Raw genomic sequence first — 25,566 nt, forward strand, 5'->3', positions numbered from 1 at the left:
CAGTGCACGGTTCGCAACAGAGGCTGAGGATGTGGGCCAGTTGGCGTTGTCCTTCACATCAGCCTTTGTAATTAAGCATAACTCTAACCCTCTCAGAAACCATTTATGACTCTGTCATTCAAAAATGACTCAAATCCTTGCTACAATCATTTTTATTTTCTGCTTCACTGTATCCTGGAATTCTGGGGTTTACCAAACAGATCCCCTCAATCATACCATCCATTAATTTCCAAATGTGCTTAGGCCCTTCATTGAGCTCAAGTAAAGAGGAACTTTGTCATTAGAGGCATCTGCCCACTCCTCAAATCCCCTATATTCTGTTATCCTAGTTGCCCTCCTCTACATCATCTTTACTTGTTATTTCATTCAAGAAATATGGCAACTACCCTTATAGGGCTAAAGTTTTAGGATTGAATGGATGGGAATGAGTGAATCATCATCAAGCCATTTTTGGTGATTATTCACATTTTGGCGGCTGTTTTGGATCACATGCTAATTACTCCATGATCCCTTTCCTGGGTCCCAACTGACAAATCTTGACCCTTTCTTAACTTTACAATTGGAAATAGAAAACTTGATTCAACCCCAGGTCTGTTGCTTCCTGGATGTTTGACTTGGACCAAATCAGGTAACCTTTTCAAGTTTCCATTTCCTCACTTTTAAAACACAGATAAAAATGCCCATCAGAATTATTGTTAAACGAAAAAAATTCTGAAGTTGTAAAATTGAGAGACTTTCTTAAACTGATAATAGTGCAGTGGAGGTGTGACTTGTCTTTCCCAAATTCGATAGTATCATCTATTTCTTTTGTGTCTTTTCATAATAATTATTTTAGTGATAGAAATAGAGGTAATTTTATAATTTTCTTTATACTCAATTTATTTTTGCCTTTCTGAATGCCAAATGAGAAAGTTCACAGCAAAGCATATCTTCTTTCATGTCTCCTTTATTAAAAATAAATAAACAAACAAGTGGGTAGGAATAATTTATTTGGAAATCAATCTATAGGACTTGTTAGTAAAAATAGTGGTGCATACTGCAAAGACATATGGCTTGGAATCAAGCACTCCTGCATTCTTAACTCTACTTAGATTTAGATATCTACTTGCTGTGTTAAGCTTGGGCCAGGTACCTAACTCTTCTAAATCTCAATGTCCTCATCTGTCAAATACACATTGTGATATTTATCTCCTAGGGTGCTGTGAATTTTAACATAATTGTTATAGAAGTTCCCTTCAGCTCATATATCTTTTCATTTTTCTATTACAAAATCAAGCCAGACTTAACTTTGCCTCCTACATCTCCTTAAAATTTTAGGACTAAATAATGATACATTTGTCATGATATCTGCCTTAAAGTATCTTTAATATTCTCAGAATAAGACTACAATTTGATGAATGTAGGTCTGATGTTGATTCAGTTTTATGTGTTTTTATTCTTTAAAATTCATAATGTATGTAGAGAAAATGCAGTACTCTAGGGTACTGTTATGGTTTGGATGTGCAGTGTCTCCCAAAAGCTCAGGTGCAAGACAAAGCAAGAAGGTTCAGAGGAGAAATGATTGAGTTTTGATAGTCTTAATTAATCCCTTGATAGGAATTAACTGAAGGGTAACTGAAGTGGTAGGGTGTGGCTACAGGAAGTGAGAATTGGGATGTAGCTTTGGGATATAAGTAAAGACCCCTCTCTCCACTTATTGATCACCATGTGAGCTTATTCCCTCTGCCACATTTTTCTGCCATGATGTTTTGCCTCACCTAGAAACCCGAGAATGGAACCAGCTTTCTATGAACTAAGACCTCTAAAACTGAGTGTCCTCAAATAAACTTTTCCTCCTTTACAGTTGTTCTGGTCAGGTCTTTAAGTCACAGCAGCAAAAAAGCTGACTAAAACAGGTACTCTGAGAATCTCATTCACAATCTTCCTAGCAAGTGGGAAAGGAGTTTACTCTTTCAGCTTTGGATAGTGGAGATAATATTGAACTATGGATCGAGAGACCTGTATACTTTTATAGCTTAAGTAAAGCACTGTCTGTTCCACCTTACATTCTTCATCTTTTATAAACAGAAGATGAATTGGACCATTCCTGAATCCTTTTAACTATTTAATTCACTGTTCTGCATTAATAACCCAAAATTTAGGAAGAGCAGCCCCCTGGCACATATATCACTTATTAGGTAATAGGTTGCACTACATGAAATTGTCATTTTTGTAGATCTTAAATATCTAATACACACGACTTTATATAATTTGGTCTAATATTTCAGTACCACGTATTTCAATGTAATGGTTGAAAGACTCTTAGATTAATCTACCAATAGGGATTATCCTATAATTAAAAGGGGAATGTGTTTCTAACATCATTTTAACATATGATTTTTAAAAAGAAACACCATTCAAATAAACTTTCCAGATTGCTCTTTTTTTTTCTGACCATATGCCTTGATTCTATTGCATACTCTGTCTAAAAATGATGATTGTTGAGCAAAGCAGACCTCCAGGTTTGCTCAGAAAAGTTGTGTACCCATGTGAAACACATGACAAGACATCCAGGCCCAGCCTATCCTTGCTCTGAATGATAAATTTACCTTTCAAATGGTAATTGGAACAGAGTTGATGGTGTTAGGTTTTCAATTTCCAAAAAAAAAAAAAAAAAAAAAACAGAATAATAAATCAGTGCATCTAGAAATACATTCTTAGGAAGTGTTCTCATTCTTTAACATTTCTTCACTATAATGTGTTCCAATGTATTAATGATCTGAAAATCCTAGAAGTATTCTTTGCAGTCCTCCATTTTTCCAAAGTATTAGGTAATCTTGATCAATTATTTAGCCCTCAATACTACACTTTCTTTAACTAAAAAACAAAATTTCATTTCTCAACCTAACTCACAATTCTGTTGTCATGAGTAAAATATACCACAATCTTAAGAAATTTCGTATGTACAAAGTGCATTAGTTGTGCTTAATCAGCTGATCATAGATTTTTAAGACTTGTCAGGTTCATGCATCTTTTTCAATCACTATACAAGTATTCTCTATGCTATTTCTGACATATTGTCCTTCATATTCTATTGGAAGGTTTCCAGGGACAGCAGTTCACTTTGGTGCAAATCGATTCTTCACATTATTGAATAATTTTAATGTTAGCTTGCTTTCCCTTAGGCTGATTTGAAATCTTCTTCCTAAAATTTCTCCCCTTTTGTATTATTTATACTGTATGTGTTGATATAAAACAAATCAAGTTCTACCTTATCATGATAACCACTGAAATATGTGAAGGAAGTTTTATGTTTTCCTTGTCATCTCTTTCTAGAGAAAACATTCCTTTAGCCTTACACTGTTTCTAAAATGCCTTTCTTTAGGCCCTGGCAACCATCCTCAAAGTTTTCCTTTTAATATGAATTCAGAAGTTAAACCTTGTCTTCTGAAGTGACCTGGCCAGTGCAGAAGTCACAAGGAAAATTGCATGCCTTGTTCTGGGACCAGATACCAATGTTAACATAGTCCAAAATGACCTATTTAAAATTACAGCTTCCCCTTTTGATAAAAAAGTTTTTCCTTTTCCACCAACCTCTTGCTAAATAAAAACTATAAAACTGGATTGAATAACAAAACAGAAATCTAAAAGTGCTTGTAAATAAATACCCAAAAGTATGCATTAAACGATGTGGAAGTTGAACTTAGAAGTGAGGAGGACACTGGGTGTTTTTCATATTTTCCCCAACTTGTTTTCTGAGTGCAGTCCTCAATCAACACCATGTTGATTAATTAAATCAAGGAGTGAACTTTGCAAATGGAGGCTTAAAGAACCAGAGAAAAGAGTTAGGTTTCACTACAGCATCTGAAAAGGAAGAGGAAAATTCTGGAAAGGAGAGTGCTACAGAGGTGGAGCCCCAAATTCTGAAATGACTTTTGTTCATATATGTGGCTATACCCTGAAAGGTGCACAGGTAGAGCAGACTCCAAACAGTCCAGCTAAAGGTGGAAGAACTTAAGCGTGGCATACAACAGGCGGCACCACTATAAGAATGGGAGTTTCATTTAGCTAACTGATCACTTACTAAAACAAAATGCTTTATCTAAACTTCATGCCTATAAAAAATTAACCCCAAATAATTATAGTTAAAATACAGATACATCAAACTATAAAGGGGTTAGAATAAAAGTAGGAGATGACCTCTGGAATCTAGCAATAGATAATTCTTAGACTTAACCCCAAAATATAATCCCATTTAAAAAACTGGTAAATTGTACCAAATCAGAATTTAACACATTTGCTCTGCAAAACACCCATGAGAAAATAAAAAGACAGCTACAGACTTCGATGTAACATTTACAAACGACATATTTGATCAAGAATGAGTAAGTAGAATATATTAAGATCCCTCAAAACCCAACAGTATATAGAAGCAAAAATAGCCAATTCTGAAATGTGCAAAAGAGGTGGTAGAGGCAGAACCCTCCGGAGCTCCGCCCTCGGGCCTGGGCGGGCGCCGCGCAGGCTTTCTGCCCCTCCCTCGCTGGACGAAGGCGTGCGGGGCGGGCCTTGGGAGTCCAGGAGTCTGGGAACCCTGAAGACCTCCGGCGGCGGATAGCCGCGAAATCCCGAGGTGGTTAACCGGGTCTCATGGCGGCGGCGAGGAGAGGGAGCGGTAGCCTGGGGTGCGCGAGCCCGGCGCAGCCCGCTGGGAGCACAGGGGCGCCGGCGCGAGCGCGCGGATGGAGGATGCGTGGCCGGCGGGCTCGGAGCCCAGGCGGAAGCGGCCGAGGTGCGGGGGCGGCCCCGGGTGACGCTGCGGCCCTTCGAGCCCTTCTCGCCCTTCTCCAGGGCGGCGGCGACTGGAGCTTCATCTGCTGCGAGAAAGAGGAGGTGGACCTACAGGACCTGCTCAGCGCCACCATTGCCTGCCACCTGGACCCCCGCGTGTTCCTGGACGGCCTGTGCCGGTGAGGGCTGGGACGGGCGGAGGGCCGACACCTGTTGTCCACAGGAAACGGCGCGGGTAGCAGCGCCCAGGTCCGACCGCCGGCAGGGCGGGCGGCGACCCCAGGGACTAGCCTCCAAGGGCCCTGCTCCTGGGGTGGCGCCCGGCCGCCCTGTTCCCTGAGCGCCTGCCAGCCGCGCGCAGCACTCAGAGGAGCTTCGGAGGCTCCGCTGGGCCAGGGCTCCCGGCTGCTTCCCAGCGAAGCCCCTGGGTCTGGTGGTTACTGGAGGGGAAGAATTAGCACTCCAATTGGCCAAGCAACCCCTGGGTCCCCCTGGGGCGTTAGCCACAGCCCTGCATTTACTAGGTATGGAAGGTGATCACCTCATTCCTGGGGAGAAGGAAACACGTTGAGCAGCAGTGTGACTCACTGTTCATAAATATGACAACGTCTGTGTATGATTCCAAGAAATGCCCGTGTTTGGGGGAGGCTGCACGGTTGCTCAAAGATCCTACGGTTCTTTGGCCAGTTTTGGTCGAATGGTGTTAGGAGGAAGGGGACCATTTTCAAAACCATTTTATGCCTTAATTTTAAAAATGAATGGTTATGTGCTATTGGAGGAGCGGAAAATATTTTTTTTTCTCCATCTGGTCAAATACAGGTCAATTTAAGTCTATATATAGATAGCACAGTAAACATACTTGATATTAGGGAACTCGAAGGTAATCTGTTTTTGAACGGCTTCTATTGTACAGCACGTTAGTATTTTCCCTACCTTGAATTCTGACCCGATAAACTCTTTTATCATCTTGTTTTGTGTATTCCGTTCTTGCATCTCCTTCCTGTTCTTTCTGGTTTCTAACTTCGTCCTACTTTTTCCTTTCTTTATCCCAACCCTTTTTTATTTAATTTCCCACGAACATTTATTGAGCTCTTAGAACAGATTGTCCAATATGTTCTCAGTCCTTAGGGAATTTCCAGTTTGGTGGTGGTGACTGTGGTAGTGACTATGTTTAATGGTGAATTTATGAGGAGTAGGACTCAGACTTTATCTTATGGGTATCTTCTGATGAGAATCAATTTATCTCATTTTATTAAGGGTGAGAAAATTAATAAAGCCTGAACCATTTGGGAGGCACTTTGTGTTTAATTTTACATTCTTGATTCTGAGAAAAAAACTGAATGAGTTTAAAGGAAAGATCATTGTAAGAGGAGCAATTCAAGGAACATTTTGAAGGAGAAATGGCAAAATATGGCAACTAGAACCTAAGAGTGAGGGGAGGGTAGAAAAAGTCCACAATGGTGTACAGGTTTGAGTGTGAATCATGGGCATTGGGAGGCTTCATTCACATTAATAGAAACAGGGGAACTTGTAATGGGAATGCAAAGTGATGAGTTTAGTTACATGTGTGTTGACTATTAAGTGGCAGTAGGACATTCAAGTAGGAATATGGACTTATATTCATATTATCATCTAACAATTTTTAGTAGTTTATATTCTTTCTTCTAACGTTCTCCTTGCATTATAAATCTGTACTGTATAATCACTGAGGTAATTTTTAAGGATTTTATTATGTTCAAGCAGACAGATTATCATTGTTCTATGATATGCATGATATTGTATTTTGGTTTGGTCTGAATTAGTTTGGGGTTATAATACACTGATTATTAATAAAGGAGGAGACATTGTTTTAACATTTGACTTAATGAAACAGAAATAGAAAACATTACATAGGAGTGATGTAATTGAGCAACTTGGGAGGCTGAGGAAGGAAAATTGCAAGTTCAAGGCCAACCTCAGCAACTAGTGAGACCCTGTCTCAAAATAAAATATAATAAAAGGTACTTGGGGATGTAGCTCAGTAGTTAAGCATCTCCAGACACAATCCCCAGCTTCCCCCCCAAATAAGCAATGTAATTGAGTTGAATTGGTAAGTATGCTTTGAGTAATGACATTTATATAGGGTATTTGCAAAGGTCTCTTTGTAATTCGTTATACTGCTTTTGTGTAAATACCAAGGAAAGGTAATATAATTAAATATTTAGTCTACAAAATATTAATTGATGCTTTTTATAAATAACATTTTATTTCTTAATATTGTAATAACAAAACAAGCTCATTTAAAGGGCACTGAGTTGTTAAGGAAATTATTTAATAGTCTTTTAATAAATGTCTTTTGGACATTTCTCTGATGATTAAGTATTGTCTCAGTCTCAAAATGAATTTGTTATCCAGGAATCAACTCCATTTTTCAAAAAAAAAACCAAAAAACTCTCTTTCTAATGATGGTATCATAGTCTTACCTTCCTTATTTCAGATATCCGGTTTTTGTAAACTTACCTTACCTCTTTCTTAATTGACAACATGTGTTCTCTCTTTCTTTCTTTCTGTCTTTCTTTATTGTCTTTTTTTTTTTTTTTTGATACTGGGGATTGAACTCAGGGATGCTTTACCACTGAGCTACATCCCCAGCCCTTTTTATTTTTTATTTTGAGAAAGGGTCTTGCAGAGTTGCTTAGGACCTCACTAAGTTGCTGAGGTTGGCTTTGAACTTGCAATCCTCCTGCCTCAGCTGCTGGCATTACAGGCATGATCCAACATGCCTGACTCATTTACTGATTTTTGTGCCTGTTTTCAAGCTATCTGTAGTTTAATAATCAGCCCACAAAAATTTCAGAATATTAAAAACCTGTTCATATACACCATTGATATTAACTTTCAGAGACACAGTAGGGCTGATCTTTTATCCACCTGCACTATCGTTTATAAGCATATTTTTTCTGTTTTTTCACATATAATATATGCCTTATTGAAATTCATATACCATTATAATTCATGTATGCACTTAAAATGTATATAATTAGGTATATACATGAGGTTTTGTAAACATCATCGTAATCCATTTTAGAACACCTTTATCATGCCACAGAGAACCCCCATAGATATTAGCATCATGCACCCTTTCTTTTAACCTCATCCCAAGTAACCACTAATCTATATCCTCCCAAAAGACTTCTTATGCCTCCTACTGGGCAGTACCCTTTTCTGCCACATTTGTTTGTTCACCGCCAAAGATTCATTTTTTTTCTTTCTTTTTTTTTTTTTTTTTGGTACTGGGAATTGAAACCAGGAGTGCTGAACCACTGAGCCACATCCCAAGTCCTTTTAAAATATTTTATTTAGAGACAGAGTCTCACTGAGTTGCTAAGTGCCTTGCTATTCTGCTGAGGCTGGATTTGAACTTCTGATCTTCCTGCCCCAGCCTCCCAAGTTGCTATTACAGGTGTGAGCTGCCCAGCAAATTTTCCCTATTTTAATTGTCTTACAGAAGTAATCATAAATTATGTATTATTTTGTGAATAAGCATATACTTTTAGAAACAAGTTATATTGATCATTTTTTGTGTACTAACTTCTTTCTAGAGGATAAACTGTTTTCACTAATGTCTTTCCAGCCTTTGAATTTAGTCTAATCATGATATTATCTGTTTAGAATTTAAAATTCTAAGTATATATCACTATAGTCCTATAGAATTAAAAGGATCATAAGGGAATATTATGAACAACTACATGCTAAAATATTTGATAATTTTGATGAATAGCTATAAAGAGACAAATTACCAAAATGGGGCAAGATAAAATATAAAATTTTACTAGGCCTATATCAAGTAAGAACATTGAATTAGTTGTTAAAAGTTGCCTACCATGGACTGAGGGGCATAGTTCAGTGGTAGAGCTAGATACTCCAGATTCAGGCCCCAGAACTGCAAAAGCAAAACCAAATACATCTTCCCCTGAAGATAATTCCAGGCCCAGATGGCTTAATTTGTGAATTCTGTCCAACATTTAATGAAGAAATAATACCAATCCTATACAAATACTTTCAAAACATAGAAGAAAACAGAACAATTTTCAGCTCATTGTGTGAAATCAGATATCAAGACCAGAGAAAAGCATCCTAATAAGACTACAGTTAAAAATTTCTCACAAACTTATGTGCAAGAATTCTTAATGATATTACCAAATTAAATCCAGGAACATATAGAAAGTTTTTTCAACATGACTAACAGGGATTTAGCTCAGAAATGCAAGCTTGGTTTACTATTCTGAAATCAATCAATATAGTATACCATAATTAATAAATAGAGGAAAATCCAAATTATGATTTCTACAATAGGTGAAGAGAAGATAATTGACAAAATCTAGCACTCATTCATTATAAAAACTCTCAGGGAACTGCACAAAAAAGGGTGGTTCCTCATTCTAAAGAACATCTATAAAAGCACCTATAACAATATCATACTTAATATTGAAATATTGCATGCTTCCCACCCCATTCTTGGAATGAGGCAAGAATATTTACCATTTCCACTTCTACTCAATGTTGTACTAATTCTAACTGCAATGGAAACTAATAAAAAGAAAGAAAACAGGGCTGGAAATGTGACTCTACGGCATTTGTCTAGCATGTGTGAGGCCCTGTGTTTTATCCCCAGAACTGCAAAAAGAAAAAAATGAAAGAAAGAAAGCATTCAGATTGGAAAGGAGTAAGTAAAACTATATTTACAGACAACATGATCTCATAGAAAATCCTAAGTAATCTATCCTAAAACTAATAATTGACTTTTTCACCTTTGGAAATAGACCAGACTTGGAGCGGGGGAAACAAACAAATAATTGAGGTTAGTAGCATCACAGGACACAGAAATAGACAAATCAATTACAATTACACAATTAGGTACAAATCAGCTATACTTCTGTATATTAGCAAGAAACAGTCTAAAAATAAAATAAGTAATTCCATTCACTATAGCATCAAATGGAATAAAATCTTAAGAATAAGTTTGGCAAGAACTCTCAAAGTAATGTACAGAGAAACGAGCATACTGAGGTGCTTAACCACTGAGCCACATCCCTAGCCCTTTTTATTTTGAGATAGGGTCTCAGTAGGCTGCTTACAGCCTTGCTGAGTTGCTGTGGCTGGCTTCAAACCTCCAGTCATCCTGCTTCAGCGTCCTGAGCCACTGGGGTTACAGGCATGCGCCACCATGCCCAGCTATACTTGCATTCTTAATTCAGCTTTGCCTCTGAATAACTGCATACAATTCATACAAACTTCTGAACTTTGTTTCCCTCATCTTTAAATTGAGAATTCTGCTGTAGTATTACTTGCCTTACAGGCTGTTATGAACATTAAAACAAAATTAAAGTATAAAGCATCCTACAGTGAATAATTATCCTAAATATAGCCTCCAGGAGCTGTTTGCCTTCCCAGGTGTCTGGTTGAAGTAGTATGAAAACACATTCAGGAACCTTGGCAGTTTTGTCACATGGTACAGGGTTGCCTGTTCTGTCTTTCTGCAGAGGAGCAGGAGCCATCATTTTAGATCCAGATAGTGGGATTGTGTTTAGATTTCCAATTGGATCACTCAGTTTTACCCTGAAATCACCAACAAGGTGTTTATTTTTCATGCCATGATTTGCTCACTTTGTAACAAAGGTTCCAATTTTCACTTGTCACTTTGAAATACCATACCCTGACCCTTCTTCATGTTATAAAGTTTAGGAGGAGTTTTTGTTACAGCATATTGAATAACTGAATTGTTTTTCAGTACTAGGGATTGAACCCGAAGTACTTTACCATTAAGCTACATCCCCAGCCCTTTGTATCCTTTTTATTTTTTATTTTAAGATACCTAGGCTGGCTTGGATCTTGTGATCCTCCTGTCTTAGGCGTCCTGAGTCATTGGAATGGAGACATGTGCCATTGTGACTGAACCCAATGTTCTTTAAAGCTGGCATTTTTTAGTATTTCATTGTGTACCACTGAATTTAACTTTCTTTTTCTTAATTCTCCTCTTAAGGCTTTACAGCAGCCAGCTCCTTTTTCTGATGAAATTGAAGTTGACTTTAGTAAGCCCTATGTCAGGGTAACTATGGAAGAAGCCAGCAAAGGAACACCTTGTAAGTAGATACCTAATTATTTTGTTGTGTTACTAGTTTTTAACATTCTGTTGTATTTATCAAATACATACCTACTCTCCGTATACTTCACTCAAGTTTACTTATAAATGTAGTGAAAGTCATTTAGGCAACTATTCTTACTTTTCCATAAATTAGTAGAGAGGGAGGAATTCCGCCTATTTGCCTTAATGTTCAATTTGGGAGGGTAACTCTAGGCTATAAAATTTTATTTTTTTCCTTAGGATGATGCACTTGTTTCTTGGCCTATTGTCATATCTGTGAGATATAATGAAACATAGACAATAAGTTATTAGCTTGTTTTGCTAATTTGTGGTCCTGAGCCTGGGCCCTGGGCCTTGTACATGCTAGGTGAGTGCTCTACCTACTGAGCTACACCCACAGCCCCATGATCTTGTCTATTTTTATAAAGATTCAGATAATATTTCAATCTCTCATATTTTTCATATCATTCAGAATTTTCCACACAATTTTCCCTCATTGTGTCTGTCAGATATGATGCTGATTGATAGAGGACAAAATATCCCAAGTTGGGGGATATTTATCACTTAATTTTATCCTTAGTAGTAGTATAATTTTCCAGGTTTGATTTTTTTCCTTTTTGGTACTGGGGCTTGAACCCTGGGGGCTTTACCCCTGAACCATATCCTCAGTCCTTTTTAAAATTTTTATTTTAAGACAGAGTCCCACTGAGTTGTTGAAAGCCTTACTAAATTGCTGAAGCTAGTTTCAAACTGGCTGTCCTCCTGTCTCAGCCTTCCATGTCACTGGGATTGTAGGTATTGCATCACCGATCCTGGCAAGACTTGCTTTAATATTTTTAAAGCTCATACTCTTTATTTGTTGGTTTAATTTATATATCGTTTAATAATTTTTACCACATAAATTTTTTAAAAAGATTTTTTGTAGTTACAAATGGACAGCATGCCTTTGATTTGTTTATTTTTATGCAGTATATTAAGGATTGAACCCATTGCCTCACTTGTGCCAGACAAGTGCTCTGCCACTGAGCTACAACCCCAGCCCAACCACATAAATTATTAATATGTGTTCTGGATACTCCTGTTTGAGGCAATTGGTTTTAGGAATCTTCATAAATAGAAACTTCCATGAGCACTCTTTATGAGTACAAAGTCACTTAGGCAACTATTCTTACTTTTCTGTAAATTATTCTTTTTTTCCAGTCCTTTTCTGTTTCTTCTACTCACAATGGTAAATGCCCTCTCTACTCTGTAAATGCAGGGCTTGACTTAGACCAGAGAATAAGAGGCCATGATAGCCACAAATATTTCCTATATACATATGATACCAGTCTTAGAGATCAGGATTGGGCCCTTGTCCCCTGGTGTTGAAGATTAAATACCTGAGAAACACTGAGGCAAGCAAGCATAGAGAGCAAGTTTTAATTAAGAAAGAGACAGAGATAGCATACTTCTCTGGAAAGAAGTGGGGCCCAGAGCTGGATGCCCATGGAAGTGGGTGTGTCTTGCTCTTTTATACACCCCAGAATCCCCCACCTTCTCTTTTCTTCTTTTTTTATTCTCCAAAGGGCAGGAAGGTGTGGCACAGGGGCTAGTCATTAATAACTCTTTGTGCTGGGAAGTGTGATCCGAAGGTTATGTGTTAGCGATACTATGAAAATCCTCAAACTGAGTGGCAAGAAGTATATACACAATGGAGATGCATGTATACTTCCTTTTTAACATACTGTCTTCCTCTTTTATTGTCTTGGCTCATTACATGTCTTTTTTTTCCCAGAAAGTGAGCAAATTTCAGTTTGATGTTTTACAACAAAAGTCCATCATTAGTTCTTTGTTAGTTGATCTTGTCAAAAATAAGATACATTTCTGCCTTCCAGGCTTCAGTGTCAACATGGAGGTGGATGTTTTTATAGTTTATTAGCCAGAAAATTGCTTAAAAATTCCCTTTATATATTTCTTTTTTAAAAATTATATTATTGGAACATCAGTGGTTTTCCTGATCCTGGAAAAGAATGGAACAGTTATAGAAGTAAATGACAGAAATAATATTGTACTGTTGTACATTAAAATGTAATGAATGTGACTAGGCCAAGAAGTGGAGAAAAGTACTCTGTGGGCTGCAGGATGAAATTCCAGTCATGTAACACTGATTCATGTCCAAAAGACTTTCCAGAGAAGCAGTGCTCTGACTTTGATGGGAAACATTTCAACATCAATGGTCTTTCCCCTAATGGGAGGTGGCTTCCAATGTACAGTGGGAGCAAGTAATTATAATATATTTGATGTAAATTTTTTTGAGACCTAAGAACACATGGCTTTATTATTTTACACCCCAAACTGACTCTTTTTTAAATTTTTACAGTTGCCATAAAAGATCTTTGTAAACTCTGTTTTCAGGTTGCCAGAACTACTAACTTCTACCAATTGAAGGACAGGGTTGCTGAAACCAGTGAAATCTGTTTTCAAGGCCTATGTCGGGTAAGTAAACTAGAAGTTTATATATATATACATATGTATATACACACACACTGTGACTTAATTACAATAGTTTTCTTCTCTTTCTCTAACCCAATATTCCTTTTGTGGCTTCCTGGTACATTCTTGTGACTCCCAGTAAATTTATTTTTATATCATATTATCTATTAGAGTGTGTTTAGATTTGTTACTAGACCATTTTCTATCATTTAATAATGAATCATAAAGCACTGTTCGCTGATTTTGTTTTGCTTATGCTATTCAGGATCAAGATAAAGACGGTGTGAGCTCCCTAAAATGGTAGAAACTGCTTTTGCTACTTTGATTGTGCCCTGCTGTGGTGACATTTAACTAACACCTTTGTTAAAATTCTCTCTCTAGCCCTCTATCTCTCATTTCTTATGTATATTCAAGGAGTATATTAATTGTACTAATTGTGTTTTGAAGCAGTCTGGCTGTGATCATGTGTTTAACTCCAAGGTCAAGAGAGACAAACATGGAGTGTGTGGTAGAGATAACTCTTCATGCAGGATAATGGCAGGTGTCTTCAGCAGTGCCCATTATGTTCAGCTGTGTATTTGCTTCTAGTTTTCCCTTTTATTTAATGTAATAGTAGAGTACATGATGAAGGTATAATAGTAACACTTCGCTATCATTTTGTGTGCTCTATCCCTCAGTTCAAAATGATTATGAAGGAAATACTTCCTAAATATAAAAATTACATCTTATGCCAAATGTACTTTTAAATTAATGAATTCACTCTCCCAAGACAAATCTAATTATTAAAAACATAATAGGTGCATTTTGAGAATAAGAGTAAATTCAGTGTTATTTGAACAAGATGTGTAAATAGATTCCTAGCAATTGAATGTTCCTGTAATCTAAAATGTATATACTTATGATACTTTTTCAGGAAACTTGCTTTAAATTATTATCATTTGAACCACTCTTTTTTTTTTTTGTCTGACTTGGTCTAGCTGTTGTGTTTGTTATTAATATTGAAAATTTTGATTGAAGGCAAAGAATAAAATCATTAACTTAAATAGTGAATCATAAGTATCATCATATTTGATTTCTCAAGCAGTATCTGAATTACAGATATTAAGAATTGATATTTGGTCTTGATTTCATTTTTACTCAAAATGGCTGTGAGAATATCTCAGATATTTTCCAGTCTAAAATTTTCTGGACATTTTTTTTCTTTTTTGTGAAATAAAAACAGACCATTAAGACTTTCCTTGCACAGTACAAGTGTGTTATTTACAGCTATGTTTTTCAGCATCCTATTGTGTTCATATGTGTTTGAACATGTGTTAGGTTATTATGAGTTACCTCAGTTAAAGAGGTATAACTTAAAACTCAAAGATTATATTTTTACCTATAAAGTAAGTGTAGAACACTTCATACTCTTCCATGCTGGTGGTACTTATTAGATGATTTGACATACTATTTTTCTAGTTGTTTTTATTCATTATTTCATGAAAGCCACACACATTTGATCTCCTTCTATAATCAATGACTCATACTTATCACAGTCTGTTGAAAAGTATATTTTTGGAGGAGAAAAACATTTCAAATTAGGATTAAATAGTTAACCTTGCAAAAACTGTAATGTGAATTAATTGATTTGTAAATGGAGAAAAGTGTTGAAGTCATTTTCAGTACCTTAAATGGCATTGGCCACATTTCTGCTCCCTGGTGGTCACCTTTATCTTGTTGCCTTTGCAATGTATCAGGCTAGCTTTCTTGAAAAACTCTAGCAGATAGAGTGAAAGTAGTGAACAGGAATATTTTATAGTGAAGAGAATGTGAGTTGAAATTATTCTTTAAGGCTGATAACCTACAACTAATATGTATATATACTGTATGCAGACTCTTCCTACCATTTATCACATTATATTTAAAATGGGATGCCTTAAAGAGATAGAAAAAGGCACTGCAAGTATATCAGGATCACAAATTTAAGCTTTTATAAAACTTCTTAAGTGTATCCAGTGTTTTAAAATTTAGTGCATGAGAAGTATTACAGTTTCTCTCACTTGTTTTTTAAGTAGGGGAAAATCCTAATAAGAAAGAACAAGAAAAACTTAGATTAACATAACTAGAACATAATCAATTATATACTTCCCCGAGAGTATTTGGATAACTATGTAATATGAATGTTTCTGTGTCAGGAACAGAATGTTTCTGTGTTTCTGTTTCTTGTTTAATGTATATTTAATATAGTATTTTCCCTTTTTTATTGAATTTGATCTCATAAAATAGAGGTATTACTTTTATTTAATTTCAGTAAACTTTTAATTTTTCGTATAGCTAGTTTATTAATAGACTTTTAAGAGCAATGTAAAATCGAAGGAGGGTAGATAAAAGGATTCCAGATTGTTGGGGGTAAATAAGTATAGGGATTTCAGGTTATACTACAAACTAAAAGCTTATGAAATAGCTTGAGGTTTTCTTTATTAGTATTATTTTTTCTCAACAATGGAATTTACTGCTTACTATCTGTTCACTTTATCACATGCAAAGACTAATTGTATTGATATCCCCTGGATTTGTGAATAGCACTTGAAAGTTCCTGTTTTTCCCAATAGAAAATCTAAATGCATTAGTCAAACTTGAATATGCTAATTAAGTACTTAAGGTGCTAACATACTAATTTCATTCTATTCTATGTTAAGAATTGTATGCTGGATGTGAAGGTACATACTTGTAATTCCAGTGACGGGAGATTGAGGCAAGAAGATTTCAGGTCAGTCTCAGCAACTTAGAACCTGTCTCAAAATAAAGAATAAAAAGGGCTGAGGATGTAATTTAGTGTAGAGAGTCCCTGTGTTCAATCCTTACTACTGAAAATAATAATGACGATAATAAAAGGAAGAAAAAACAGAACTTTAAAAATAAAAAATTAGGAAGAGTTATATTTTAAGAATTTGAAACTCTATGTGCTTCTAGCTTACAGCTGCATTTTTCCAGTTCTTAGTAACTTATTAAGGTATTGGTTCAAAAGGAATAACCAGTTTCATTTTTTAAAGGTAAAATGAAATTAGAACTGACTGTACCATTCATTTAGCAGTAATATCCTCTAGGACACCTGCTCTTGTGAAATTGAACATATATAACTTTATATTGCAGGTTACAGTGTTGTTGTAAAGATTCCCACAGGAGCAACAAACATTGAAATTCTTCTGCACAGCTATTCTGGAAAACCAGAAGATGACAATCACCTCGGTAAACATTTTTGGTAAGCAGCAGCCAACATGTGGTTTGTGTGCGATTTCATGGAGGTCTGAGGTTGGTGTGAATTCCTGGAAGGTAACAAGAATCCATGAAGCAAACACAGTTTCAGTTCCTACTGAGCTTAGGTCCTCTGACTCTGTACATATGTTCTTTTTAAGCTACACAAAATATATCCTTTTCAAAAGAAATACTGAATGAAATTCTGAAATTTTTTTTTCTTCATAAGGATATTTTAGATGTGTGTTCACTTAAATACCTGTGCATTTAGAATACAGTTCTCCTCCCTTTAACTAATAAAAATTATGCAACTTTTTGGCATTTATATTTGGAAATTAGCTTTAAAATTTAGATAATTTTGCTTAGACACGACATGAAAAGAATATTTTACAAAACTTGTGCATTTGAGAAACATCTTAAAAGTTGACTTACCAACAGTTTACCATGCTGGAATAGGTGGTGATGTTCAGCTGATATTGAGGAATTATCTACTTCACATTAATAAAATATGAAATATTGGCCCAGATAATTAATCTTATAACAAGGAATGTGAATCTGTTATGAATAGCTTATTTCAGGAATTATATTTGTCATTACCAAAGTCAGATGTAAAGGGATCAACCACATAATGGATACAGGGAATGTTTTTGGGGTGATAGAAAAGTTTTAGAACTAGATTAAGGTGGTGGTTGCACATTAAATTGAAGTGTTCATTTAAAGTGATTAATTCTGTGTTTTCTGAATTTCATCTTAATAAATGCAATGATTAATTTTCCCAGAAAATAAAATTTAAATATTTTGATATATTATCCTTTTATGTTTATTTGTAATTCTTTTTCTTCTGCTAAAAAAATATTAACCTGTGTGCATAGACATAGAAAAATTCTACAGTATATGTAGATAAATAATCCAGTAGGTCTCTCTAAGGGTCCAAGTGTACATATCTGTATCTTCCTGGGAATGGACCACAGGTTCTGCCCAAGGTTAAAAAATTAGAAATGTTCATCTATAAAGTATCATCATTTCTAAGAGAACTACAAGTGTAAATGTTAAAGTTTAATTTGAAGTGAGCCAAACAAAGAAATTCACTAGAAGGGATTTTTAAAATGTTTATGAAATTTTGTAACTAAAAGTAACAAAAAATGTAGAATTTTTTTCACAAATCCTGTTTCCCTTAGAGTTAATGTAATAGATGGTTCTTTAAATAGGCCTGTCTACATTTGATCAAGTGTAGATTCCTACACAGAGGCATTTCTGTTTCAGAGAATAAATTTAGAATGTTACTTGTTCTTCACTGAACTCAGTATAATATATATAAAGGCAGTTTAACTAGTTCACATATACACAGAAACATGTAAATGATTTTGCAATGATTCCTTCAAGATTGCTTTTTCAGAGGGGTATTGCATTTATTATGAAGTTTAGCATTTATTATGAAGTATGTCAACTTTGTGCTTTTGGTGCAGTTCCCTGCATGTCAAACACATTTTTCCCCAAAAGGTTATTGTTTCACTGAGAAGTATAATACTAGTAAAACAAGAAGAGAAGCACTTGATTATTATAGTTTTATTATTGTAAAGTTTTAAATATTATATAGTCTCATGAAAATTAAAAATAAATAGCATAGATTTTACCCTTTACACACTTTGTAAACATTTTCCAAACTTGATCCTGATGAAGGGCCTGATAAGGCAGAAATTTGTATTGACTTATTATGCAATGTAGGAAACTGAGCTAGAAGTTTGTCTAACATCACAAAGCAACTAATTGAGACAATTTGAACTTAACCCACTGTTTGAATACTAAATTCTTTTGTCTTTTTACTACCACACTATTGTGGACACCATGCAATTTTATATTTAAAAAGCAACAAATTAAAAATATATACTATACTGTTCTTTTGCATGCATGTATTTGATAGACTTATCTTATTATCTATCAATGGGAATGAGAGAACAAGAAAAGGCATGAATAGAGAAGGAGATAGGAGTATTATTCTGAAAAGCTGATATTCACATACTTTTCAACAGGGAGAGAGTGCCTCTACAAAAAGATCGAGACAGGTGCATAGAGAGCGGTGTAGTCATTGCATATCCTTTTAGAATACTGACCCTAGTTTTTAAGCTTTGTATATATTTTTTTCAAGACAAGTATAAATGGAGTCTTGCCACAGTCTACTCTTTGTTTCCTTCTGTTGATGACCAAGATTGGTTTAGCTGATGTGTCTAGTAGAGGCATGATTTCTTTCTGCCTGGCCACTTTGTGTAGGTTGCTCCTGAGACTCTGTACCCCTTTCAGATAGAAAAGTGTAGGGTAAATTTATTTTAATATCTTTGGTTGATGTGCTGAAGTTCCCCTACTTATAGAATTGATACCACACTGTAGCAAAGGTTTATTTCTTTATTATTATTCTTAATACCAATTTAAAATTTTATTCTTTAAATTCAATACAGGAATTTAAACAGTTTAAAAAGCTTTTTCTGTACTGTTGACTTTATGGTTTGGTGAGCAGTACATTTGTTCTTTTATAGCCCTATCTGATGCCCAAGGGAATTTTCTTTTAAATGGAGGTTTTGTTGTGAGTATGTTAAAAGAAGAAATAAACATACAAGGAGCTCTTTTTGAATACAGTGTATCAAACAACTCAATTGAAAGAATTAACAGTACTGATCGATTGGAAGAAGAACTTGTTTTACAGGTAACTCTTTGGTGGTCAGTAAGACTTTGCTTTAATCATGTTAGTGAACTACAGTGGTTAAGTACTTAGCATTCATTATTAAACATAGAAATTATGTCTGAAGCATGTATGTTTTATAAATTGATTGTATGTTCCTTTGTATCTTTATTGAGGTGGCTATGTATGGGTAATTTATACAACCCTGATGTACGATATTCCTTCCATGTCCCTGTGGAGGATACAAGTGACCTGTTCACATGGGAGCACATGGACCATGACAAGACTGTACCAAAATGTGTCAAGGTACCCCGTTTTTAAAAAGAGATGGTGGTTTAACTACATGCTGTTGTCATTCAGTCCCTTTGAGTCGGGCTGCTATGGAATCCTCCTCCTTTCCATATGACACACAGACAAAAGTATAGTTTTATTTTCTCCTTACTTTTCCCTCTCTTTGTGTTTCTTACTTAACAGCCCCCACTTAAAACTACCCTTTTCAACTGTTCCTGGTACATTTTCACATTCTTATTCTCATTCTCTTTCTCTCTCTTCCTTATTTGTTTTTGCAATTGCAGACATTTTCTCTAACTTAGTTACATCCCTCTTCCTAGTGAAATACCTACCTTCTCATCCACTCTTCTCCACACACTTTTTCTTAGCAACCTGTCTCCCTCTTTTTGTGTTGAGATTTCAAACATTGTGTCATTCTTTCATTTCCCTTCCCTGGTTGTGTACTGGTGGCTTGAATGACTGAAAGGAACAGAGAAGAAATGGAAGAGAAATTTATAGTTGGGACAGCAAATGGGAAGACTAGAGTCTTTGTGTAGTGCATAATTATGGATGCTTAGTTGTGCAATACATGTTCAATGAAGGACATTTATTGAGGGGTTGCTTTGTTTTAGGTCATTAATGAGACCCCAGTTATGCATTCAGGTTTTAAAGTCTAGTGGATGCAACAGAAGCATGAGTAGAAATCATAATGTTAAATAGTAGTATAATAGTAATAAAATGGTAAATGCAATACCTTATCATTGTGTGTTTCAGAGATGATTAGAGAAAGAAAGTGTGAGTAGACTGAAGCTGAGGTATAGAGAAGATGTATGGAATGGAGAAGTCATTTTCTTTGAGAATAGAGAGAAAGCTTAAGAATAGGGGAAAACAGTGGTCAGAGGAAAGGAAGCCTAGAGTAGCATGGAGATGATCCTATAGGAGGAAGCAGGTGACCAGAGGCAGTGGCCACAGATGATAAGAATGTGAGGAACAGTCTAGTTAACTGATGTGACCAGGTTCCACAGGAACTGTGCTGCTTCATTCAGGAAGAGGCCCACCTGTGGTCCTGTTGCTTTGGGACAGTGATGCACAGAGTAATTGAATGGGAACAGGCATTCCTGAAACTGCTTGGGCAGTGTCACCAAGAAGGGTGTGGTAGTGGGTGACTACCAGGTCAGCTGGAATAAATGCTAAAGTAGAAACAGTGGCTTTGGTAATGCAGAAGGAAGAACTAACTTGGTGGAAAGGCCCTGGGTGTACTTTATTGAAGAGTATTGGAATTTGGGGAGCATGGGGACCTAGGGGGACAAAGCCAAGCAACAGATGAATGAAGGCACAATTCTTAAGTGCAGCGTACACACCAAATACATAATAATATGATTCTTAGAGTTTGTGAAATATATAGTGAGAAGTGGTAGGGGCGTCCAGACCAGGAGAGTCCCCTTAAAGAATCATGTGCAAGAGAAAAGAACTTTTAATTCTTTTCCCACACAGTATGCTGTGAGTATATTCCTTTTTTGTAGCTTTTGGTTTCTCTCAAGATGCATTTCCTCAGTTTTGTTTTCTTGTTTGTTTTTCTGCATATTGAAAGTTATCAGTCCTCAAGATTTTTGTCAGTACTACACATTTTCTTAGTATTGCAAGCCTATTTGATAGCTTTAACTTTCTTTCATTTTTTCATCTTTGTCCATGACCCTCATTTCTCTTGAACTGATTTGTTTGTGTTGCTTTTTAGGCTTGTTACGTGACCATCACCTCCAGATATTCCTCATTTATTATCCTGACAATTCCCTTCAGCTTTCTCTTAGGCTGGATTCCTTGTTTTCTGTTTTATAAGTTCCTCTTTCTGGTTTCCTTCCCTCATTAGGTGGACATGCTCCTCGGTAATTTACTGAGAAGGAAAGGTAACTTTAGAGGTTTCTATCCCCGAAAGTTGTTTCATTCCATTCTCATTCTTGCCAAATACTTTCATACAAATTCTAAAATATGTGATTTTCCTTTAGAATTTGGAAAGTCTTGTTTATGACTGTTTCCTCAGCTTATTTTTCAATTTCCTGTGCTTGTGTGTGGCATTTTCTATTCTGGAAATTTTGTGGATCTCTTCATGCTAATTCCTTGATGCTGATGTTTCATTTCATTTTATTTTTTCTTTATTTTCCTAAGAAATTAGGTTGTCATTTCAACTTGGAAACACTGATTCTTTGTCTTGAGAAATTTAGTTGCATTCATTAATTTTTTTATTGTTTTATTTATTTATTTATTTATTTTTTTGCAGTTCTGGGTATTGAACGCAGGGCCTTGTGCTTGCGAGGCAAGTACTCTACCATCTGAGCCATATCCCCAACCCCATTAATGTTTTTGATAATTTCCTCTCACTCGTTTTTCTCTTATGTTTCTGAAGTTTTATTGTTTGAGTATTCAACCTCTTAAACTGAGCACTTAATTTCTCATTTATTCTCTCCATTTCACTGTTTTTATGTTTCTTCTCATAATGTCTTGCTTTTATTTCATGGGTACAATATCTTCTTTCAGGCCTCTGAGTGTAAGTGTAGTCTTGAGTTTTCATCTGCTCTGATAACTAGTTTCATCTTAGTCCTATTTTGTTTTTATTTCTTTTGTCCTCTTTTGTTAGTAGCTTTCCAGAATTTCCAATGATCACTTGTTGATTGATCATATTCAGGAAAGACTAAGATACTGATGGGAAGTTCTGGGTGGGACAGACGAGTCAACCAGAGGCTTTGTTCTAGGGTAGCTGGATTGTTGAGCGGCCCTTTTGTTTGTCAGTGGGGCGAAGAACCAAATGTCCTTGTCAGTTGATCCTTTTCTTGGTTAAATGGTCACCCAAGAGAGGAATTCCCTCATCTTCTGACAGTCATGGTGGGGGGAAACAACAGACGTCATCTTTGGGTCACAGCAGGTGGCAAGTCAGGCTGGAATCTCTTCTTTCATTATGGAGACTCACTTCATCACCCCATTTCAGTCTGCTGTGCTATCGCTTCCCTGCATTATGTCCCATTCCTTTAAGTTCTCCTTTCTTAGAGCTATGCTGTCCACCTGTGGCTAGTCCATGTGCTGTAAGTGTGATACAGTCACTGGATTTGGAAACTTAATATGAAAAAAAGAATTCAAACATATTTTATGGATAATGTTTACATTGGTGCCATATTAAAGTGGTTCTATTCCAGATAATTAGGTTAAATACAAATGCTATTGAAATTAATATCACCAATTACTACTTTTTAATGTGACTACTAGAAGTGCCAAGTAACTCAGGTGGCTTACTTTCTGCTGCTCTTGGCTAGAAGGGTTGTTGACTTAACTGTTCTTCATAAATACCTTTCAATCAAATCTTCATTTTTTAGATCTACAGTCTCACAACATTCACCTCTTCAGACACAAACCTGGTGTCTTTTGGTTCCTGGACTTCTCTTGGATTTTGTGGCATGAATTTTGTTTTATAATTCACTCTCTACCTTCACAGGTTTAGGGTTCATCTTCCTTGACTGTCAAAAGTCTATTCCAGGACTGGGGCTGGGGCTGGGGTTCAGTGGCAGAGTGCTTGCCTAGCACATGTGAGGCACTGGGTTCTATCCTTAGCACACATAAAAATAAACAATAAAATAAAGGCATTCTGTTCATCTGCAACTACAAAAAAATTTAAAAATACATATTCCAATCTGCTTTTCATATTTAAAAAGTTCTTTCTCTTGCCTACTGTTTCCTTTTATCCCTGTTCTTTTAGACATATGCCTTTTCAAAAAATTTTTATTTTAAAGGGTCTTTAGGAAAGATCAGAGATAATTAGTCAACTGATAGTACATAGTTGAGCTTTATAAACAGAAAGTTGGTCATGTCACAGACTGCTTAAACTCTTTACTGTCTCTTCATTGCAGAAAAATGTAAATTTAGGCTATTCTGACTACTTATAACCATTTCTCTGAGTTTACTTTTGCTGTTACGCTGCATACAACCAGCTGTCAAATCTCAGTGGCTTAGAACAAAAGTTTATTGACTGCCCATATCATGCTTTGTTGCTAATTTGTTAGGACTCTACTCTAACTTGTTATCTGTGTCATGTCATTTTTAAAAAATTGATGGAATTTACTTTTTAGAGCATCTTTAGGTTTACTGAAAAACCTTGAACGGAAAGTACAGAAACACTGAATATTCTGCCTTCTTCCTTCCCTCTATGTTTCCCCTTGCCCATCCCTTACCCACTCCATCTATTATCATGTTGCATTAGTTTGGCACATGTGTGTAATTGATGAGCCAATTTTTATGCATTATTATCAACTAAAGTCTATAGTTTATATTAGGATTCACTCTTTGTGCTGTATATGTATATGGTGATGTTATCACCCAGAGAAGTTTCTCTGCCCTGAGAATCGCCTGTGCTCACCTTCTCATCCTGCCTCCCTCCCTGCAATCTGTGACATCACTGATCTTTTTATTGTCAGTCAGTGCCTTTTCGTTCATAACTCCAGGCTGAAAGAGCAGCCCTTCCTGAGAAATGCTGTTCTGGAAGCAGAGGGAAAAGGGAAAGAGGGCTGGTGGAACTGGAGTAGGTTCCATCCACTTTAGTCAGTTGGCATAAGGCTGATGTCAGTTGACAGGGAAGTGTTGCCTGATAGGAAGTTACCACAACATTGTAGCAACTAGAGGTGTGCACTTTCTTCAGATATAGGGGAAACAAATACAGGGGATCAATAATAACCATGTACCAGGTAGCATCAGCACTGACCCTAGCCACTCAGTTTCCTGCAGTCTCTGTCTTAGCCCTGATGTATTCTTTTTACTCTGGACCAGTCCCACCTTACTTTCTGCTCTTCACTAACCAAACTCCTCAGTCATTCAGGATTCAGTTTACTTATTATAAAACATCATTCCTAACTGGATTAATATGTTAGCATATCTTATATGTAGTGTTGAACATTTAGCTTTCTTAGTTGTACCCTTTAGACTATTAATAGAATTAATTAATTAGGGAACTTCTACTTATGCAAATTCTCCTTTCATTTTTAATTTTCATTTGACTTTGGCCAAGGTCTTCATAGAAGAAAAATTATCTGCATATATAGGAGTGATCTTATGATTGTATCTCATCAAAGTTGCAGCCACATGCCACTCCCATTATTTGTGACTGAAAGGCGCAATACAGACTGTGAACTAAGGTCTAAAAGAAATAATGTATGATATAACCAGTGCATATACAACTAAACTAATAAGTGAGATATGATATAAAACAGTTCCTAAACCAGAGCAGACCTGTCATTAGTACCCATCATCTGCCTCTGCTATTATAAAATTTCAGATTCACTAATTTGTGATGAAACTCAGCAATTTATTTATACTTTTATTCATATTACTGGCTGAATATGAGTATGCAGGTCTCCACACTAAGTCATTTTGCCTGTAAAGCAAATCTAAGTAAACTCTACTCTGAAAAGCCATGGTTTAAAGATCTAAACAATAAATCAGTAGCCTGATTCTATAATTCCCATTGAATTCATGAACTACTAAATTTAAAAATTTATGGATGAGAGAATGTATAGATCTTCCTGGTATGTTAATAATTAATCCTTTAAGTAGTAAGCAACATGATGGTAGATCATGGCAGAAAAGCTGTTTTGCCCAGTGACTGTCTGTAAAGGATTAGGGTTATAATGCACTTAGGAATGGTCTTACAGCTGTAATTTATCATGCAAATTGATCATTGCATCATTTTTTAATGCATCCTGTTGACTTCTTACAGTGTCTTGTTACATATGGAAAAGGATCAAAGCAGCAGCAGGTTTGTTGTCAACTGAATGAAGATCACTTGAGTGATGGCTTTTGTAATCCAAGTACCAAACCTGAATCTCTAAGACCCTGTGAGCTTCATGCACGTGCTGCTTGGAAAGTAGGATCATGGAGGTCTGTGAGTATGTTTAAAGTTTTGACATTACTGCTGTGTTAAATATTTCAGCTTTTGGATTCATTTTAGTTACCCAAAGACTGTAAATCTCATGTTTTATCATATTTG

At 36.0% G+C, this 25,566-nt stretch overlaps 1 protein-coding gene across 15 annotated transcripts in view; it reads left to right on the forward strand.

The window, feature by feature from the left end:
* The first annotated feature begins 4,887 nt into the window (after positions 1-4,887).
* Positions 4,888-25,566, forward strand: part of LOC124973777 (A disintegrin and metalloproteinase with thrombospondin motifs 20-like) — a 33,029-nt gene continuing 12,350 nt past the window's right edge. For 11 of the 15 annotated variants that reach the window (XR_007106699.1, XR_007106702.1, XR_007106705.1 and 8 more), the window contains exons 1-6: positions 4,888-4,949; positions 10,793-10,892; positions 13,289-13,369; positions 16,499-16,594; positions 19,132-19,298; positions 25,297-25,461. Coding sequence is in view for 6 of the 15 variants with exons in the window: in XM_047537520.1 (XP_047393476.1) it covers positions 13,363-13,369; positions 16,499-16,594; positions 19,132-19,298; positions 25,297-25,461 (435 nt within the window). In the remaining 9 variants the exon portion in view is untranslated. Of the gene's footprint in view, positions 4,950-10,792; positions 10,893-13,288; positions 13,370-16,044; positions 16,116-16,498; positions 16,608-19,131; positions 19,299-19,450; positions 19,581-25,296; positions 25,462-25,566 lie in introns of those variants that run through there. The other 4 variants (XR_007106701.1, XR_007106707.1, XR_007106700.1 and 1 more) reach the window with 4 other exon arrangements.

The sequence above is a fragment of the Sciurus carolinensis genome, unplaced genomic scaffold (assembly GCF_902686445.1).
Source record: "Sciurus carolinensis unplaced genomic scaffold, mSciCar1.2, whole genome shotgun sequence".
NCBI classification, from domain to species: domain Eukaryota; kingdom Metazoa; phylum Chordata; class Mammalia; order Rodentia; family Sciuridae; genus Sciurus; species Sciurus carolinensis.